Below are 21,066 nucleotides of genomic sequence, written 5' to 3' on the forward strand. Positions count from 1 at the left end.
TATCATTTTAAAAGCCTAATTGATCATTAGAAAACCCTTTTGTAATTATGTTAGCACAGCTGAAAACTGTTCTGATTAAAGAAGCAATAAAACTGGCCTTCTTTAGACTAGTTGAGTATCTGGAGCATAAGAATGTGGGTTCAATTACAGGTTCAAAATGGCCAGGGTAAGCACAAATTTCCAGCAGTGCTAACTAAAATGATAAACTTGGATTAGCTAACACAATGTGCCATTGGAACACAGGAATGATAGTTGCTGATAATGGGCCTCTGTACGCCTATGTATATCATTCATAGAAAATAAGCCCTTTCCAGCTAATAGTAATTTACAACACTAACAATGTCTTTCTAATCAATTGGATGTTATTAATGGTAAAAGGAAAAGTGTTTTTCTTTCAACAACAAGGACATTTTTAAGTGACCCCAAACTTTTGAATGGTAGTGTGTGTGTGTATATATATATAAAATTATTTAAAAAAAATCTATTTCATGTAGGTTCTACATCAGGGCTCTCCAACCCTGTTCCTGGAGAGCTACAGTCCTGTATGTTTTCACTCCAGCCCTAATCTAGCACATCTGATTCTAATAATTAGCTGGTTGATAACCTGGTTCAGTTTATTTACAAAACCCTTGTTCTACATGGTCTTATGCTGAGCTACACTGGCTGTGTTTACACAGGCAGCCCCATTCTGATATTTTTTCCACTAATTGGTCTTAATCACAAGATTTTTTCACATCAGATCTTATTCAGAACTGATCTGATTGGTCAAAAGACCAATTAGTGAAATATCAGAATTGGGCTGTCTGTGTAAACACAGCCATAGTCCTTTATCTGGCTTTGGTACACTGGCAATGGTGTTGGCATGGTGGGCTGGGGAAGCTGAGATTCTTTGTGCTTATGGTGAATGGTCTTGTCCTTTCTGTGATGAACAGCCAGCTGGATAAGACTGCCGAAAGTGGTGTAGGGCTTCATAACCACCAACTGTTTGGTTCTCTTGCAGAAGATTTGCTGGTACTGCATGTCTCCTGGAAAGACATGGTTGTGGTGTTAGCGTTTTATACTTTTTGTGGAAGGGATGTAGGGCCGCATGCCTTTGTTGGTAAAGGTGTTAACCGAATGGGACAGGCTAGCGTATTGTTTCGGGACAATTTGGAACTTTGGGAGCTGCTTTTGAGAAAAGATCAGTCAACAAAGTGAATGGGCTGGGGGGCTCAAGAAGTTGTGAAAAGTCTTAGGGGAGCAGTTCTTACACAGTATGAATTGCTGTGAATGGGAGATTTAAGAAATGGCACTTCTCAATCGCTCTGATACACAATACATGTACTGTCTAAGCACAACCCTGCACTACCAAAACCCTCTTCTTCATCTCAAAGTACTGTCTGTGAAGCTCCCAATCCATTGACTTTGACATATAATTCTTGTCAATAGTAGCCCTTTGCAGGGTATTTTTGTAGACATGTCTTTTGTATTTAGTTTTGAGAATTCACAGAGAGAAGAATGAGTTGATTGTGTCATCACTGTTGTAGTCTTGATTTCATTATCCCTTGCTAGCTTATGTCACACAATCTTGTTGTGCTCCATAACCACAATGTGCATCCACTCCCTCTTGCTCGTGTACCCAAAATGCTTCCGCTTTGAGGTATTTTTCATAAGGGCACTACTTTCAGAAATGGAAAGGGTAAAGCCAAAGCACTGTCTGTATTCTTGGAACTTATATATTTTAACATGTTGGGTGGGACAGACATTCAAAAATGAAATGTAGCTATTTTTTTCCTACCTATAACATGTATTTACTATTTGGTATTATTAGAGTGGAAGAGGGGCCCAACTCGATGGAAAATATGTCTCCCTCCAGCAGGTGGCGGTTTTTCTTTGTTTTGCCCACCAAGCAAGGAGTTTTTGTATGGAGGTCAATGAGTGTTGAATTTGGTCAAAAAAACATATGGCTAATTTTCTGAGTGAGGTTTATTTGATCGAATAGAAGTGTCGTAATGCTACAGTTGTTACGAGTATGCTGATATAAGTAGGCCACGTGACATCTCGGCAACTTTGAGAAAAAAACACTATCAACATTGTCTCGAGATGGCTATGCATATTCATGTAATGAAGCAAGTAGCATAGCGTCACTCTCCATTGAATACCGACAGTTGATGTCAACAACCCTTATCAATATAAAAAAAGACAATAATTAGATATCCACTAATCCAAAGAAGGATTAGGCGGAGCCGCTTTGTGGACAACTACTAAATTTGTTAGGACACGGTCTTTCGTGTCATGGAATCAATTGTCCTATATCCCATGGCATTTATGAGTGTGTTTGTAAATTAAATCTGGAGTGCCAGAGTGCGCTCTTGGAGTTCGTAAATTCAGTGTTGTCAGATTATCGTTTCGTAAATTCAGAGCGTGTCGAGTTCAGCCCGCACACGCGACGCTCTTGCAGAAAGTAGAGTTGATTCGAGCGTTCTGACCTCACAACGACAGTCAAGCACCCAAGCTAATTGGCTAGCTACTTTCAGATACAAATAAGAGTCCTCACTCTGAACATTTTACTCACCCTGCCAAGTAGAGCTGATTAGGCTGTTTTCGTGTTATAATAATAATAATAATAATAATAATAATCTAGAGCGTTGGTGACTGTACTCTGCTATTGGCAACAATATAATTACGCATTTTGCCAACGTTTACTGACACCGGCCATATTCAACTGGTGTTGAGCATTCGTAAATTCAGCAGTTATACTGTGGTCTGGCGAGAGTGCTCTGAAATCGGAGTAGATAGCCAGAGTGAATTTATGAATGCACCCTATGTCTCCCATTGTTCCAACCATAGGGTTCCAACAAATTTAGAGTACCATCTGCTGGTCTCATGTCAAAATGCAGGGAAGCTGTTGTACAATATTAAAATGGTAAATATATATATATACATTTGATTTCCAGGGCTATCTGACATGTAGGCTATTCAATTAATTAAATAAGTATCTATTTTCACAGGGTTAGTGGAGGAATTGGACATAACATTTAGCTGACAAGGTAAAAATCTGTCATTCTGCCCCTGAACAAGGCAGTTGACCCACTGTTCTTAGGCTGTCATTGAAAATAAGAATTTGTTCTTAACTGACTTGCCTAGTTAAATAAAGGTAAAATAAATAAAATAAAAACTGTAAGTACAACACCGATGAGGCCTGGTAAAAAAATGACTTAATACATTTTAAGTTTGAGTAATAACATTATTGTTCACCTACAAAACAAAGGTTTTGAACAATATCTGCCCAACAGTCTGGGTGAATAGGTATCTGGATTTTTAGACTATACACATATTAACTTGTAGAATTTGAATGGCAAGTATCAACTTTAAATCTATGAGGTTTGTTTTTTGTTTATTATGATATGTTCATTTGTAACGAACAAAACAGAAACAATATGGTTTGCTAGGCCGAAACAGAACCGGTGAATGGAGGACAGAAAAAAACAGATTGCGCGTGTGCTTGAGAGATGTGAGTGAGGGGAGGGAGAAAAGAGAGCGAGCCAGCCGCCTTCAAACATGGCGTCTTCATAGGAAAATAACAAAAAAATATTTTAAAAAAGAGGCCTACTTCTACCGTCTTCATTGATTTTCGGAATTTCGATTATGGTTTCCAGACCTCGCGATATCGTCGTTATCACTATTTTCTAATGTAAAAAGAGAAGGCAGCATAGCAGGCTTTATAAATAGTAATTCCGTTTTATTTAGATGCGTCGACAGGGCTAGCTAGCATCTGCTAATGTAGCCCACAACAATTTTAGGGTGGGAAGGTATTTTGCATGCTAAAATAATTCACGATAATATGATCTCTTATCGTTTGATACATTTTGCAACAATCGTGTGATATCGATGGTAATTTTATAAATCTCGGAATATGTTCAGTAGATAAAATAAAGGGGTTGAGACACGGCAGGAAAGGACGCGTTTGATCAAATGTTTCTCTGCAACTTATCGATGATTGACAAATACAAAAGTGTTATCATGATCATGCATAACTTCGTTGCAAATTGGCAATTGTGGAAATGATATTTGGAGAAAGTGTAGGAAAGGACAGACTGATTTGAGGTGGTTAGAGTACACCCCCAGACCCCCCTTTTTTCATCCAGATTTCCTCTCCCCTTCATTTCTCTTTCAATATGCTGTTTTCCATGGCCAAGGACTTGTTTATGACAAGGGGGGAAATAGTCTAAAGTCGATCACGGGAAGACGGATACCCCACTTCTGTCATAATTGCTTTCGTCCTTGTCACACACCTCGTAAATTCAAAATGGATAGAAATTACCCGGGAACAGGGTTCGGTGATTTGGGCGCAGGATGGAGTTACGAAAGATCCGCGAAAGCAAGGTAAGCCACTGATTTAGTCCATATAATGTTTACACACTAGCTAATATATTACATTATCGTTGCTTTTTTGTAATCGATTGGGCGTTAATTTGGTACATTGACGTCGAAATGTATCCTGCTTATTGGCAGCATCGCGATGTTACTATAAACAGCAGGGAATGGAACAAGCGGGGTGGAAAGACGAGCAAGTAGAACTCTTAACAATGCGATTGACAGACAAGATGCGTGGTTTTAGGTATACAAACAGGGAGGGAACGGGAGGAAAATGGGATGGGTTGGAACTAGCTGCTCTTAGCAACGCAGGTGTATTTACATACACTAGCGTTGCTTTCAATTATATTGGGTTGCACCAAACAGTCCACGGGAAGGCAGAAATGTAAAACAATTCCATTTCAATTTACTGTGCGGGTGGGCTGGGAATTTGGTCATTATGACGGAGAAATCTGAGAAAATATCTTTGATCGTATTATTAAACAGACATTCCAAACGTGGATATGTTGTAGAGTCCCTTCCTATCTGATTACCTCATGTCAAAATAAAAGTCCCGTACGTGCGCAATGTGTAAAAAAAAATATAACTTGTGTGGGACGTTTATTTTGAATAGCTTGATGCCCAATTTGTATCTAACCAGTTTTCTCCTGTGACATTGCATGATACCATGTTTCACATAGTAAGAGAGATCACTCAGCCCGTGAAGTACCAAAAGTTTAAAATTAACATTTTTGAGTGGCAAGTAATTACCATTAGGGAGATTACCTAAAAACACACCACTTCGACACAGTTATGACCGGAAGTGACATTTTCATAGCAGATTAGAAGAGCATTTTCTAATTCTCCTAAGGTTAGCGAAAATGCTCTTCTAATCTGCTATGAAAAGTCACTTCTGGTCGTAGCTTGCTTTTAGAGAGTCACAGCACGAGGTGCCAGTGGTCGAATGTTGGCAACTCTTATGCTATTAAGTATGATAATGAGAGTCAACACATTGACTCCTTAAATAACACCACAACTTTAGGTTATTGTGGTTAAGTAAATTACAATGCATTACACCCAGTCTTGCTAGTGACCAAAATACGTTATTTAAGTCTTTATTTAAATTTCTCTTATCAGTGTTTTCAACAAATTGCCATCAATCTGATAGACCATATGACGGGACAGGAAAAGGACAAAGCATCAACTGAATGTTAAATGTGTTTCCTGTCAGGTATTTTAATTGTCTGTACTGTCTACTTGTTGAATGTTTGTAATGTCTTGTTATTTGGTGTTGGACCCCCAGGAAGATTAGCTAGCGTTACAGCGTTATCTAATGGGGATGCTAAATAAAAATTACCCTAAAATTATAATAATCCATAGGGATCTCTACTATGATTTGGATTGCTAGCTAGGCTACCTAATGACTAGGGCTGACCCCATTTAGTGGACTGGTCAATTGTTTGGTCGATAGGTTGTTGGTCGGCAGTGTAGCCTAGTCGTTAGAGTGTTGGACTAGCAGCCGAAAGGTTGCACGTTCAAATCACCGAGCTTGACAAGGTACAAATCTGTCATTCTGCCCCTGAACAGGCAGTTAACCCACTGTTCCTAGGCCGTCATTGAAAATAAGAATTTGTTCTTAACTGACTTGCCTAGTTAAATAAAGGTTAAAAAAATAAATATATATATATAGATTTCTTTAGTCGAGCAGTAGCAAAAAAGACACCTGTACAAGACATCTGTCTGGTCTGTGCCTGTCTAAGTGGACCGATCCATTGTGGAGACCTTGGGGATGGCAAAGTCCATCAGTTTAAGACATGTGCTACTGAAATTGTATATGGTTATATTATGTAAGAGCAACACAAATACAAATATTATTTTATAACAAATGCGCTTTCTCCAGTTGGATAGTGGTCGCAGTTCTGAAACACATCAATGCACTGTTGTATTGGTGCCTTTTTCTAGACCATGTTGCTATGTGCATAATAGCAAAGTTAACCAGCATGTTGGTGTTGAGAACAATGTGGTGGAGGTGGCAGCAGCAGAGTTAGGCAATGAGAAAACAGCCCTTTGCTTAATTTTCTAAGAAAAGTGAGAAGAGAGGAAACCACAATTTAATTAGGTCTATAATCAATAGCCTAACTGTTAAATGTGCCTGATTTTATAAATCATCCATATACACTACCGTTCAAATGTTTGGGGCCACTTAGAAATGTCCTTGTTTTTTAAAGAAAAGCAAAAAACGTTGTCCATTTAAAAGGACATCAAATTGATCAGAAAAGTTGATAGTCATCACGAGGTCTGTTGCGTTCACCATATTACCGGCAGTCATGACTGCAGTAAAATTCTACATGACCGCTGAGTCATGGTAGTCTCCTCTTATGCACTCTGGACAAACATTAGTAGCACCCAACTCGCCTGGTACTCAGGCCTCTATTGTCTTTCTAACCAGTCTGACATCAATGCAAATGCAATTAAACATCACATCAAACACTTATCATCAAAACAGTATGTGTTTTTAAAAACCAACCTCACTGTGATTGATCAATTTAAAGAAATACGTTAAAGAGCAGGTTGCAACTGAGTGGAAAACATGGTCGTTATGGATGTTGTTTCAAAGCCTAACACAAGAAATGGACAGCACTTTCTAAGGTGAAGGTTCATTCAAAACACCCATATGCATGCATATTAGAGCTGTTCTGAACAAAATGAGTAAAAACTCAGGGACAACTAGAAAAAGCTCAAACCAAGTTTATTCACCCACTGGGTCATACAGCTGCAAAGACAGTTTTACACAAGCACATATATTTATACCCTCCTCCTAGGTGCAGTCAACTCCTTACACATCTAGACAGCCAATACATCTCTGTTGGTAGTCAGGGACTTAATTGGTTCCTCTCACTAGTTATGTTAGTGCTGACTAGTTTCTATGGAGTGAAGCTGGCCCCTTTTCCCAACGAGGTGGATGTTTTTACTGACCCACATTGGCAAATGAAACAGTTGCCCTTGACAACAGTTTGCCCCGGCAACAAAACTGCCCACACAGACTGTGAACAAGCGATTCGGTGGCATTCTCTCTTTGTGTCGCCACCATGCTCGATGCTATGTACAAGGACCGCTACTTCGATGCAGACAAGAAAATGGGTTTATGTGAAATGTTACATGCACAACTGGACAACTGGAGTCAATCACCACCTTCCGAAGATACCTGAAACCCCACCTCTTTAAGGAATACCTAGGATAGGATAAAGTAATCCTTCTCACCCCCCCTTTAAGATTTAGATGCACTATTGTAAAGTGACTGTTCCACTGGATGTCATAAGGTGAATGCACCAATTTGTAAGTCGCTCTGGATAAGAGCGTCTGCTAAATGGACTTAAATGTAATGTAAATGAGGAAGAGGCCACGACATGACCATGGTGGTGGCAGCATCATGCTGTTGGGATGTTTTTCAGTGGCAGGGACTGGGAGACCAGTCAGGATTGAGGGAAAGATTAACGGTGCAAAGTACAGAGAGATACTCGATAAACATCTACTCAGGACCTCAGACTGGGGCGAAGGTTCACCTTCCAACAGGACAACGACCCTAAGCACACAGCCAAGACAACACCGGAGTGGCTTCGGGACAAGTCTCTGAATGTCTTTGAGTGGCCCAGCTATAGCCTGTAATTGAACCCGATCAAACATCTCTTGTGAGACCTCAAAATAGCTGTGCAGTGACAGTCCCCATCCAACCTGACGGAGTTTGAGGATCTGCAAAGAAGAATGGGAGAAACTCCCCAAAATACAGGTGTGCAAAGCTTGTAGCGTCATACCCAAGAAGACTCAAGGTTGTAATCGCTGTCAAAGGTTTTTAACCCCATTCAGCTAGCGGAACCCCCTCACCAACAGCCAATGAAATTGCAGGGCGCCAAATACAAATCAACAGAAATCTCAAAAAATCACATTTCTCAAACATACAAATATTAGGCACCATTTTTAAAGAGCAAAAGCTCCACAAACGATTATTGGGTCACCACCAAGTCACAGAAAAATCCAGCCATTTTTCCAGCCAAAGAGAGGAGTCACAAAAAGCAGAAATATAGATACAATTAATCACTAACCTTTGATCTTCATCAGATGACACTCATAGGACTTCATGTTACATAATACGTGTATGTTTTGTTCAATAAAGTGCATATTTGTATCCAAAAATCAAATTTTACATTGGTGTGTTATGTTCAGTAGTTCAAAAACATGCTGTGATTTTGCAGAGAGCCACATCTATTCACAGAAATACTCATTATAAATGTTGATCCTGTTCATACGTTTTTTCTAACGTAGTTATTACACATTGATTACACCATCGCTCGTATTTAATATGTCACAATGATTCATCGATACGTATGCTATGACGCTGGTAAGGTTGTCTCACGCACCTACAGTGCTGGTCATAAAAAAAGCTAGCTAGCTCATGGATGCAAACATTGTTCTTCCCCAAAAACAGCAAAATGACATCTGTTTCACAAGCTATATAGTTAGCTAGCTAATGTGTAATCTAAAATAACCCTAATTTATAAGACCGTTCTTATTTGATTAATTGTGCTCGGAGCCATTTGTGATGCTAGCCTACATTAAGGATTAGCCGAACAGTGGACTTTGCGTTTAGCCTTCAAAATTAAAGTACATAGAATAGTAGAATAGAATAGAATAGTAGAATTATGCCATAATTTAATAGATCATGCTAAACAAGGTTGGAATGTTTTAAACAAATTATAGTATTTTGTTGATTTTATATATTTGACAATCTGTTGAAATCACACTGGATGTATTATACTTTAGAATTGCATTGGGGGCATACTTTTTTCACTGTACAGTCTTACCTACGGTTTGTGGATCAATGACATGGGGCGTAAGTCTACTCAGTGACACCCAGAGAACATTCGGAAACAACTGTAAATTGAGCCACATTTGTCAACCTATATGTATTGAACACTATTCCCAAGGAAAAACAATACTGCGTGGATGTTTTGGAGTCTGATAACTCTGAGGAGGACGTTGGGAAAAAATATATTGTCTATTGATTAGACCGTTACCACATTTCATTGATCCCCAATCCTTAGGTAAAGCTGTACAGTGCAATATGAATGTCAATACACACAATAGGATGACTGGGGAGGTGATTTATCACAGTCCCGCAACAACACTAATATTCGTGTAAACTCTTCACAGTTGTGTTCTGTGGGTGTCACTGAGTAGACTCGTACCCCATTTCATTGCTTCACATTCCAACCTTGTTTAGTGTGTACCGGTGCTCGACCAGTCGGTGAAAGCCAACATCACCCACGACGGAGAACGGTTGATTGTCAAGGGCAATGAATTCCATTGTCTTGGCGTTAGTTTATTTCGCCTTTTGAGTGTTCTTGCTGAAATATTACTCTTTGAAATGACTGCTCGACTTGTTGACTGCTCGATCCACACGGCAGACATTGTGGGATAGGTTAGGAATGCTGTGTTGCACGTGCAGCTCAATTTTACATGGCGTAATTACGTCATGTACCTACACTACCATTCAAAAGTTTGGGGTCAATTTCCTTGTTTTGTCCATTTGAAATAACATCAAATTGATCAGAAATACAGTGTAGACATTGTGAATGTTGTAAATTACTATTGAAGCTGAAATTATTTTTTTTGTAGGATATATACAGTCGTACAGAGGCCCATTATCAGTAACCATCACTCCTGTGTTCCAATGGCACATTGTGTTAGCTAATCCAAGTTTATCATTTTAAAAGGATAATTGATCATTAGAAACCCTTTTCCAATTATGTTAGCACAGCTGAAAACTGTTGTTCTGATTAAAGAAGCAATACAATTGGCCTTCTTTTGACTAGTTGAGTATCTGGAGCATCAGCATTTGTGGGTTCGATAACAGGCTCAAAATGGCCAGAAACAAAGACCTTTCTTCTGAAACTCGTCAGTCTATTGTTCTGAGAAATGAAGGCTATCCCATGCGAGAAATTGTAAAGAAACTGAAGATCTCGTACAATGCTGTGTACTACTCCCTTCACAGAACAGCGCTAACTGTCTCAAACCAGAATAGAAAGAGGAGTGGGGGGCCCCGGTGCATAACTGAGCAAGAGGACAAGGACATTAGAGTGTGTAGTTTGAGAAACAGACTCCTCACAAGTCCTCAACAGGCAGCTTCATTAAATAGTACCCACAAAACCCGTCTTAACGTCAGCAGTGAAGAGGTGACTCCAGGATGCTGGCCTTCTAGGTAGAGTTGCAAAGAAAAAGCCGTATCTCAGACAGGCCAATAAAAAGAAAAGATTAAGATGGGCAAAATAACACAGACACTGGACAGAGGAAGATGGGGGGGGGGAAAGTGTTATGGAAAGACAAATTTAAGTTCAGCGTGTTCGGATCACAAAGAAGAACATTTGTGAGACGCAGAACAAATTAAAAGATGCTGGAGGAGTGCTTGATGCCATCTGTCATGCATGGTGGAGGCAATGTAATGGTCTGGGGGTGCTTTGGTGGTGGTGAAGTGGAAGATTTGTACATGGTAGAAGGGATCTTGAAGAAGGGAGGCTATCACTCCATTATGCAACACCATGCCATACCCTGTGGACGGCGCTTAATTGCAGCCAATTTCCTCCTACAACAGGACAATGACCCAAATCACAGCTCCAAACTATGCAACAACTCTTCAGGGAAGAAGCAGTCAACTGGTATTCTGTCTATAATGGAGTGGCCAGCACAGTCACCGAATCTCAACCCTATTGTGCTGTTGTGGGAGCAGCTTGACCGTATGGTAAGAAGTGCCCATCAAGCCAATCCAATTTGTGGGAGGTGCTTCAGGAAGCATGGGGTGAAATCTCTTCAGATTACCTCAACAAATTGACAACTATAATGTCATAGGTCTGCAAGGCTGTAATTGCTGCAAATGGAGGATACTTTGATGAAAGAAAAGTTTGAAGGACACTTATTTCAGTTAAAAATCATTCTAAACTTGTCGAACGTCTTGACTCTTTCCTATTGATTTTGCCAATACTTCTATGTATGTTTTCATGGAAAACAAGGACCTTTTTGAGTGACCCCAAACTTTTTAACGATAGTGGGTTCATTTACGTCATGTACCTGCGTTTTATATGTATGCACGTCAGCTTTGACATTGGTTTTGCACGTAGGCATTAAACTACACATTGGGCCGATTCCGATGTTGGTATTTTTAGCTAATATCGGCTGATTACGATATGTTCACAGATATATTGTGTATCCCTAATTAATATGCAGTTGGTCCCCCCTTTGCTTCCATAACAGCCTCCCACTATTTTTGGAAGACTCTCCACTAGATGTTGGATCATTGCTGAAGGGACTTGCTTCCATTCAGCCATGAGCATTAGTGAGGTCGGCCACTGATGTTAGGCGACTTAGGCCTGGCTCGCAGTCGGTGTAACAATTCATCCCAAAGGTGTTTGATGGGGTAGATGTCAGGGCACTGTGCAGGCCAGTCAAGATCTTCCACGCCGATTCCTGCCAATCATTTCTGTATAGACCTCGCTTTGTGAACAGGGGCATTATCGTGCTGAAACAGGAAAGGGCCTTCTCCCAACTCTTGCCACAAAGTTGGAAGCACAGAATTGTCATTGTAGTGTTAATATTTCCCTTCACTGGAACTAAGGGGCCTAGCCTGAACCATGAAAAACAGCGCCAGACCATTATTCCTCCTCCACCAAACTTTACAGTTGGTACTATGCATTGGGGAAGGTAACGTTCTCCTGGCATCTGCCAAACCCAGATTCGTCAGTCAGACTGCCAGATAGTGAAGTGTGATTCATCACTCCAGAGAAGGCGTTTCCACTGTTGCAGAGTTCAATGGCAGCGAGCTTTACACCACTCCAGCCGACGCTTGGCATTGCGCATGGTGATCTTAAGCTTGTGTGCAGCTGCTCGGCTATGGAAACCCATTTCATGAAGCTCCCGACAAACCGTTGTGTTGACGTTGCTTCCAGAGGCAGTTTTGAACTCTGTAGTGAGTGTTGCAATCAAGGAGAGACAATTTTTTAGGTGCTACACGCATCAGCACTCTGTGGTCCCATTCTGTGAGCTTGTGTGTGTGCCTACCACTTCGCGGCTGAGCCGTTGTTGCTCCTAGACATTTCCACTTGACAATAACAGCACTTACAGCTGACCGGGGCAGCACTAGCAGGGTGGAAATTTTGACCAACTGACTTGTTGGAAAGGTGCCATCCTATGATGGTGCCATCATAGGAAAGTCACTGATCTCTTCAGTAAAGCCATGTAGGTTGCATGGCAGTGTGCTCGATTTTATACACCTGACAGCAACGGGTGTGCTGAAATAGCCAAATCCTATAATTTGAAGGGGTGTCCACATACTTTTGTGTTAAATATAGTGTACATTTTATACACCAGACTCCAATATTGCTTGTTCTAATATTTCTTAATTCCATTCTTTTACTTTAAGATTTGTGTGTATTAGATATTACTGCACTGTTGGAGCTTGGAACAAGTGTTTCACCACACCCGCAATAACATCTGCTAAATATGTGTATGGGTCCAATATAATTTGATTTGAATGCACAGAGATACCGTGACGTGCCATTCGTCACCTCATGTTTCAGCATGACAATGCACAGCCCTATTTCGCAAGGATCTGTATACAATTTCTGTAAGCTGAAAATGTCCAATTCTTCCATGGCTTGCATTGTCACCAGACATGTCATGTCATGACTCCAGGAAGAGTAGCTGTTGCCTTGGCAGCAGCTAATGGGCATCCATAACAAATACAAATCAACAGCCTGATCAACTCTATGCGAAGGCAAATGGTGGTAACACCAGATACTGACTGGTTTAATGATCCACGTGCCTACCTTTTTTTTAAAGGCATCTTTGACCAATAGATGCATATCTGTATTCCCACTCATGTGAAATCCATAGATTGCGGCCTAATGAATTTATTTCAACTGACGGATTTCCTTCTGTGAATAGTAACACAGTAAACATTTTAAATTGTGGCATGTTGCGTTTTTATATTTTTATGTTTGTTCTAGCTTATAGGCTGGATGTTTTAACAAGAATGCGCCATTCTATCGATCTACTTTAATTCTTGAAATGTGCTTGTTTAGCCCACACTTAAAATGAGGTATTATGCGTCATAATAATAATTATAACATCCCTAGGAGGGGGTACAGGCATAAAGTAGTGTTGGTCAAATATCAAAGATAGGAATTGTGAATAAAGAAGTCTACAACAGGCTTTAAGATCTTTTTGATGTTGTTGATAAAGCTAATTGATTATCTTCTTACTGATTTTGTATAATCCATAGCCACATTTTTTACAATGCCAAGAATGGTGACCTAAAGTAATTATGCCATATTCATTTTTATTAGGATGGAGATGCACTCTAAGTTGACTGATGTATCTGAATAACTTTTAATACGATTGCAAGGTTTTCTGAACAGAGTGTTGTACTTTGTCATGACAAACAATCCACTTAGTATTTACATAGTCGTTGAATACATTTCTATTTCGCAGCCTCTCCCTAAGGTTACTCGTTGGAAAATTTTAATATGAAAATGGACTTGAACGGTTAAATTAATTACCTCTTCTCCTCTTCCCCAGTCTCGTCTATGGGAGCTCCAGATCATCACACCCTGAGTCAGAGCTTCTCCATCGACAAGCATACGGCACTCCTCACCCTCTGCAGGGCTATGCCACCAATCACCACCCGGGCAGCTCTGGCCAAGGAGGTGCTTGGGGTGCAGGACGGAGTTTGGGTGAGAGACATGTCACACACCTTACTATTTTGTCGCCACTTGCCACAGTACAGGGCTTTCGGAATGATATATGACAGGCCATGCTTTTGGTAGTAAGGTTGCTGCCACTGACAAATGCATTTCACCAAATTCTATTGGAGGCAGTTTCTATTGAAGCCACTTGTGTGGGGGAAAAAACTGTATTTGTTTTTACAGAGTAACATATAGGGCCACATTTTATTTATAACATCTGTTAGGCCTACGTATTATGGTGAAATGGACACTCCTTGACCTATTCAGTACAGTTATACAATTCTATAACATAGGTATAGCTGTCTTTTGTTAATGCCCTGTGCCCGGTTTCCTGATAGAGGTGGAACTTAGGCTTACAAGTGTTTTAACGATGCATCATTCCTACAATGTCTGAAGATGTAACATGCATTTCCCAAATCACCCCGCAGAGATAACGTTCGCTAAGTACGTTGCTGGAGCATGTGTCGATACTGATACGATCGAAAGAAGGCAGCACTGCTCTCGGATCAGCTTTCTCCATTCAAATCTTACCTTAAAGTGGCAGTGCATTTAATGAGATTTTCCTGTTTTTTTTAATATATTTTTAATGGTATTTCCAAACTGAGGTCAAAGTAACACTGAAATTGTGTCAGTGCAGTTTGCAAATATGGCTTGGAATTTCTTATTGTTCAGGTGGGATTTAATTTTTGGGCCGCCACATAACATCATACAGCGATCTGATTCTAATAGACCAATTCATTTGTTATTTGCATATCCTCCTACACTGCTGTTGGCCCCGCCCGGTCATATTGACATTCCATTCCTCAATGTTGGCACCGTGCAGAGATAATTCCTACTTCAAAGCAATGAGCAAAAGGAAGAGAAATTGTGCAGTAGCTGGCTGCAAGGCAGCAAATGTTTCTTTGTACTGTCTTCCACCTGAAAAGTCAATTTGTCTGATTTGGCCAGAGAAGTTCAATCCATTGTTATGAGCACACTTTACATTGGACTGCATTGCAACTCAGGCTATGTACAGTTCATTGGGAAAGTATTCAAGCCCCATGAATTTTTCCACATTTTGTTACGTTACAGCCATATTCTAAAATGAATTATATATTTTTCTCATCAATCTCCTCACCATATCCCATAATGACAAAACAAATACAGGTTTTTAGAAAATAAATACAATCACATTTACATAAGTATTCAGACTTGGGGCTCCCAAGTGGCGCAGTGGTCTAAGATATTGCATCTCAGTGCTAGAGGCGTCACTACAGACAACCTGTATCACAATCCAGGCTGTATCACAACCGGCCGTGACTGGGAGTCCCATAGGGCGGCTGCACAATTGGCCCAGCGTCGTCTGAGTTTGGCCGGTGTAGGCCGTCATTGTAAATAAGAATTTGTCCTTAACTGACTTGCCTAGTTAAAAACAAAAATACCTTTTACTCTACTTTATTGAAGCACCCATGGCAGTGATTACAGCCTCAAGTTTTCTTTGGCACACCTGTATTTAGGGAATCTCCCATTCTCTGCAGATCCTTTCAAGCTGCCAGGTTGGATGGGGAGCGTCGCTGCACAGCTATTTTTAGGCCTCTCCAGAGATGTTCAATTGGGTTCAACTCCGGGCTCTGGCTGGGCCACTCAAGGGCACTCCTGTGTTGTTTTACTATGTCCTTAGGGTCGTTGTCCTGTTGGAAGGTGAACGTTCACCCCAGTCTTAGTTCCCGAGCACTCTGGAGCAGGTTTTTATGAAGGATCTCTGTACTTTGCTCCATTCATCTTTGCCTCGATCCTGCCTAGTCTCCATGTCCCTGCTGATGAATACCATCCACACAGCATGATGCTGCTGCCACCATGTTTCACCATAGGGATAATGCCAGGTTTCCTCCGGACTCGACACTTGGCATTTAGGCCAAAGAGTTCTGTCTTGGTTTCATCACACCAGAGAATCTTTTTTCTCATGGTCAGAATCCTTTAGGTGTCTTTTGGCAAACTCCAAGCGGGCTGTCATGTGCCTTTTACTGAGGAGTGGCTTCAGTCTGGCCACTTTCCAAATCGTGTCCAATCAATTGAATTTACCACAGGTGGACTCCAATGAAGTTGTAGCAATATCTCAAGGATGATCAATGAAAACTGGATGCACCTGAGCTCAATTTCGAGTCTCATAGCAAAGGGTCTGAATACTTATTTAAATGTATTTCTCCCTGCAAAAATGTCTAAAAACCTGTTTTCACTTTGTCATCATGGGGTATTGAGTGTAGATTGAGGTGAACAATTAATTTAATACATTTTAGAATAATGCTGTAACAACATAATGTGGGAAAGGTCAAGGGGTCTGAATACTTTTCAATTGCAATTTACACACATGGATTTGCCAGCAGCTTGTTCCTCCACTCCCATGCATCTTGCACCTGGCAGCGGCAGCAACCATTCAATAAGTGTCTAGCTAGAAGACTAACTATTATTAAAAGGACATGCTAATCACGGATTGCACGTTTTGTTTAGAATGTTCTTTTGAAGACTGATGCCCGACTGAAAGCTACCTTTAGCATCGCTAACCTCAGTTTTTTTTTTACAAACTTGGCTAGCTAATGGTAACATTGTCATCTCTCTAAAGTAAATTTGATGACATCATAATGATGGAATAGTTGTTTCCTATTCATTATTTGACTACTTTAGCAATCTCATCCTGTTTCCAGGTCACTATAGTGTAATTTAGGTGAAACAGTCATTAGCTAGCATCAGCAAAACTGGCTAGTTAGCTAGCTATGTTTTAGCAGCAGCATCATCAATGCTAAATTGACAACTTGATGAAAAGTTAATTTACAGTTGCTGTAACTTAGTTATACCTTGTTTACTACTTACATTACCAGTCAGAAGTTTGACATACCTACTCATTCTGTTTTTTGTGTGTTTTTTTTTACAGTTTTCTACATTGTATAATAATAGTGAAGACATCCAACTATGAAGTAACACATACTGAATCATGTAGTAACCAGAAAAGTGTTAAACAAATCAAAATGTATTTGAGATTCTTCCAAGTAGCCCTTTGCGTTGATGACAGCTTTGCACATTCTTGGCATTCTCTCAATCAGCTTCGTGTGGTAGTCACCTGAAATGCATTTCTATTAACAGGAGTCTCTTGTTAAATTGTGGGATTTCTTTCCTTAATGGGTTTGAGCCAACCAGTTGTGTTGTGACAAGATAGGGATGATATACAGAAGATAGCCCTATTTGGTAAAAGACCAAGTCCATATTTTGGAAAGAACAGCTCAAATACAGTTGAAGTCGGAAGTTTAGATACACTTAGGTTGGAGTTATTAAAACTCGTTTTTCAACCACCCCACAAATTTCTTGTTAACAAACTATAGTTTTAACAAGTCGGTTAGGACATCTACTTTGTGCACGGCACAAGTAATTGTTCTAACAACTGTTTACAGACTTGTTGGAATCTGTTTACAGATTATTTCACTTATAATTCACTGTACCACAATTCCAGTGGGTCAGAAGGTTACATACTCTAAGTTGACTGTGCCTTTAAAATGTAATGGCTTTAGAAGCTCATTTACATAATTTAAGTCAATTGGAGGTGTACCTGTTGATGTATTTCAAGGCCTACCTTGACCTTGCTTGACATCATGGGAAAATCAAAATAATTCAGCCAAGACCTCAGAAAATTGTAGGCCTTCACAAGTCTGGTTCATCCTTGGAAGCAATTTCCAAATGCCTGAAGGTACCACGTTCATCTGTACAAACAATAGTACGCAAGTATAAACACCATGGGACCACGCAGCCGTCATACCGCTCAGGAAGGAGCGGAGTTCTGTCTCAATCCCAGGACAACAGCAAAAGACCTTGTGAAGATGCTGGAGGAAACAGGTACAGACGTATCTATATCCACAGTACAACGAGTCCTATATCAACATAACCTGAAAGGCCACTCAGCAAGGAAGAAGCCACTGCTCCAAAACCGCCATAAAAAAGCCAGACTACGGTTTGCAACTGCACATGGGGAGAAAGATTGTACTTTTTGGAGAAATGTCCTCTACTCTGATGAAAGAAAAATAGAACTGTTTGGCCATAATGACCATCGTTATGTTTGGAGGAAAAATGGGGATGCTTGCAAGCCAAAGAACACCATCCCAGAACCAGGAACACATCGACAACAGCCACCCTCGAAGCATCGTTACCCATTGCTCCACAAAAGCAGAGCAAGGGGAATAACTACTCCTAGTCTCAGAGTGAGTGATGTTTGAAACTCTATTAGCGCGCACCCCGCTAACTAGCTAGCCATTTGACATCGGTTACAACAGCCTAATCTCGGGAGTTGATGGGCTTGAAGTCATAAACAGCTCAATGCTTGAAGCATTGCGAATAGCTGCTGGCAAACACACGAAAGTGCTGTTTGAATGAATGCTTACGAGCCTGCTTGTGCCGACTATCGCTCAGTCAATCTGCTCTATCAAATATATATATATATATTTTTACACCTTTATTTAACTAGGCAAATGGCCGATTAATTGGGGCCGAGTCCTACCGCAAGCTTTGAACCTTCTCACCTGGATCATCGCAGCTAGCTAGCTGCTAACCGAGTGGCCACTCCTGGCTAGCGTCTCTGTCCCGGTGCAAGAACCAATTAGCCTGGAGCTAGCCCTGCTAGGCCCATCTACCAGCTAGCCGAAGAGGTCCATCAGCCACTCCTTGGGCTATAATACCTATTTTGCCAATCGGCCTGGACCCCCGCCGACCCTTCATGACTGGACTACCGACGTAATTTGCCCGAGGGGGTTTATCAACTGGCTCCTCCATTGCGATGTCCCCTGAATACACATCTGCTAGCCCCGGCCCGCTAGCTGCCTGAATTGCCTTGTTTCCGGCCCGAGCCACTTACTGGACCGCTATGATCACTCGGCTACGCATGCCTCTCCCTAATGTCAATATGCCTTGTTCATTGCTGTCTTGGTTAGTAATTATTACCGTATTTCACTGTAGAGCCTCTAGCCCTGCTCAATACGCCTTAGTTAATCCTTAGTTCCACCTCCCACACATGCGGTGACCTCACCTGGTTTTAATTATGTTTCTAGGGACATTATCCCTCTCATTGTCACTCAGTGAATAGGTTTACCTCCACTATATTCACATCCTACCATACCTTTGTCTGTACATTATGCCTTGAATCTTTTCTACCGTGCCCAGAAACCTGCTCCTTTTACTCTCTGTTCCGAACGTACTAGACGACCAGTTCTTATAGCCTTTAGCCGTACCCTTATCCTACTCCTCCGATGATGATGTGGAGGTTGATCCAGGTCCTGCAGTGACAAGCTCCACTCCCATTCCCCAGGCGTTCTCATTTCTTGACTTCTGTAACCGTAAAAGCCTTGGTTTCATGCAGGGTAGCCTAGTGGTTAGAGCGTTGTACTAGTAACCACAAGGTTGCAAGTTCAAACCCCCGAGCTGACAAGGTACAAATCTGTCGTTCTGCCCCTGAACAGGCAGTTAACCCACTGTTCCTAGGCCGTCATTGAAAATAAGAATTTGTTCTTAACTGACTTGCCTGGTTAAATAAAGGTAAAATAAAAAAAATGTTAACATTAGAAGCCTCCTCCCTAAGTTTGTTTTATTCACTGCCTTAGCACACTCTGCCAACCCAGATGTCCTAACCGTGTCTGAATCCTGGCTTAGGAAGACCAATAAAACCCCTGATATTTCTATCCATAACTATAACATTTTCTGACAAAATAGAACTGCTAAAGGGGGAAGTGTTGCAATCTACTGCAGATAGCCTGCAGAGTGCTGTCTTGCTTACTATCCAGGTCTGTGCCCAATTTCAAGCTCCTACTTTTAAAAATTCACCTTTCCAGAAACAAGTCTCTCACTCATCGTTACTGCTTGCTATAAACCACCTTCTGCACCCAGCTGTGCCCTGGACACCATATGAGAATTGATTAATCCCCATTTATTCAGAGCTCGTGCTGTTATGTGACCTAAACTGGGACATGCTTAACAGCCTAACCGTCCTACAATCTAAACTAGATGCCCGCAATCTCACTCAAATTATCATGGAACCTACCAGGTACAACCCCCAAATCCATAAACACGGGCATCCTCATAGATATCATCCTAACCAACTTGCCCTCCAAATACCTCTGCTGTCTTCAACCAGGATCTCAGCAATCACTGCCTCATTGCCTGTGTTCGTAATGGGTCTGCGGTCAAATGACCACCACTCATTGCTGTGAAACACTCCCTAAATCACTTCAGCGAGCAGGCCTTTCTAATCGACCTGGCCCGGGTATCCTGGAAGGACATTGACCTCATTCCATCAGTAGAGGATGCCTTGATATTCTTTAAAAGTGCTTTCCTCACCATCTTAAATAAGTATTCCCCGTTCAAAAAATGTTGAACCAGAAACAGATATAGCCCCTGGCTCACTCCAGACCTGACCATCCTAGACAAGCACAAAAATATTCTGTGGCATACTGCATTAGCTTCGAATAGGCCCCGCAATATACAACTTTTCAGGGAAGTTAGGAACCAATATACACAGGCAGTAAGGATAGCGAAGGCTAGCTTTTTCAAACATATATTTGTGTCCTGTAGCACAAACTCCAAAAAGTTCTGGGACACTGTAAAGTCTATGGAGAATAAGAGCACCAGCTGCCCACTGCACTGAAGCTAGGAAACACACTGTCACCACCGATAAATCCACGATAATTGAGAAATTCAATAGGCATTTTTCTACGGCTGGACAAGCTTTCCACCTAGCTACCCCTACCCCGGTCAACAGCCCTGCACCCCCACAGCAACTTGCCCAAGCCTCCCCATTTCTCCTTCACCTTTATCCAGATGGCTGATGTTCTGAAAGATATGCAAAAGCTGGATCCCCTACAAATCAGCCGGTCACTGAAATTGTTGCAACCCCTATTACTAGCCTGTTCAACCTCTCTTTCATATCGTC

At 41.1% G+C, this 21,066-nt stretch overlaps 1 protein-coding gene across 1 annotated transcript in view; it reads left to right on the plus strand.

Annotated features, from left to right (window-relative positions):
* Window positions 1-3,514: 3,514 nt before the first annotated feature.
* The window catches only part of LOC124048532 (proline-rich protein 12-like), a 50,530-nt gene continuing 32,978 nt past the window's right edge, over window positions 3,515-21,066 (plus strand). Inside the window, 2 exon segments of the mRNA XM_046369407.1 lie at window positions 3,515-4,365; window positions 13,960-14,114. Of these exon segments, the coding sequence (XP_046225363.1) occupies window positions 4,289-4,365; window positions 13,960-14,114 (232 nt within the window). The 5' untranslated portion in view covers window positions 3,515-4,288.

Source organism: Oncorhynchus gorbuscha, linkage group LG11 (genome assembly GCF_021184085.1).
Source record: "Oncorhynchus gorbuscha isolate QuinsamMale2020 ecotype Even-year linkage group LG11, OgorEven_v1.0, whole genome shotgun sequence".
NCBI lineage: Eukaryota > Metazoa > Chordata > Actinopteri > Salmoniformes > Salmonidae > Oncorhynchus > Oncorhynchus gorbuscha.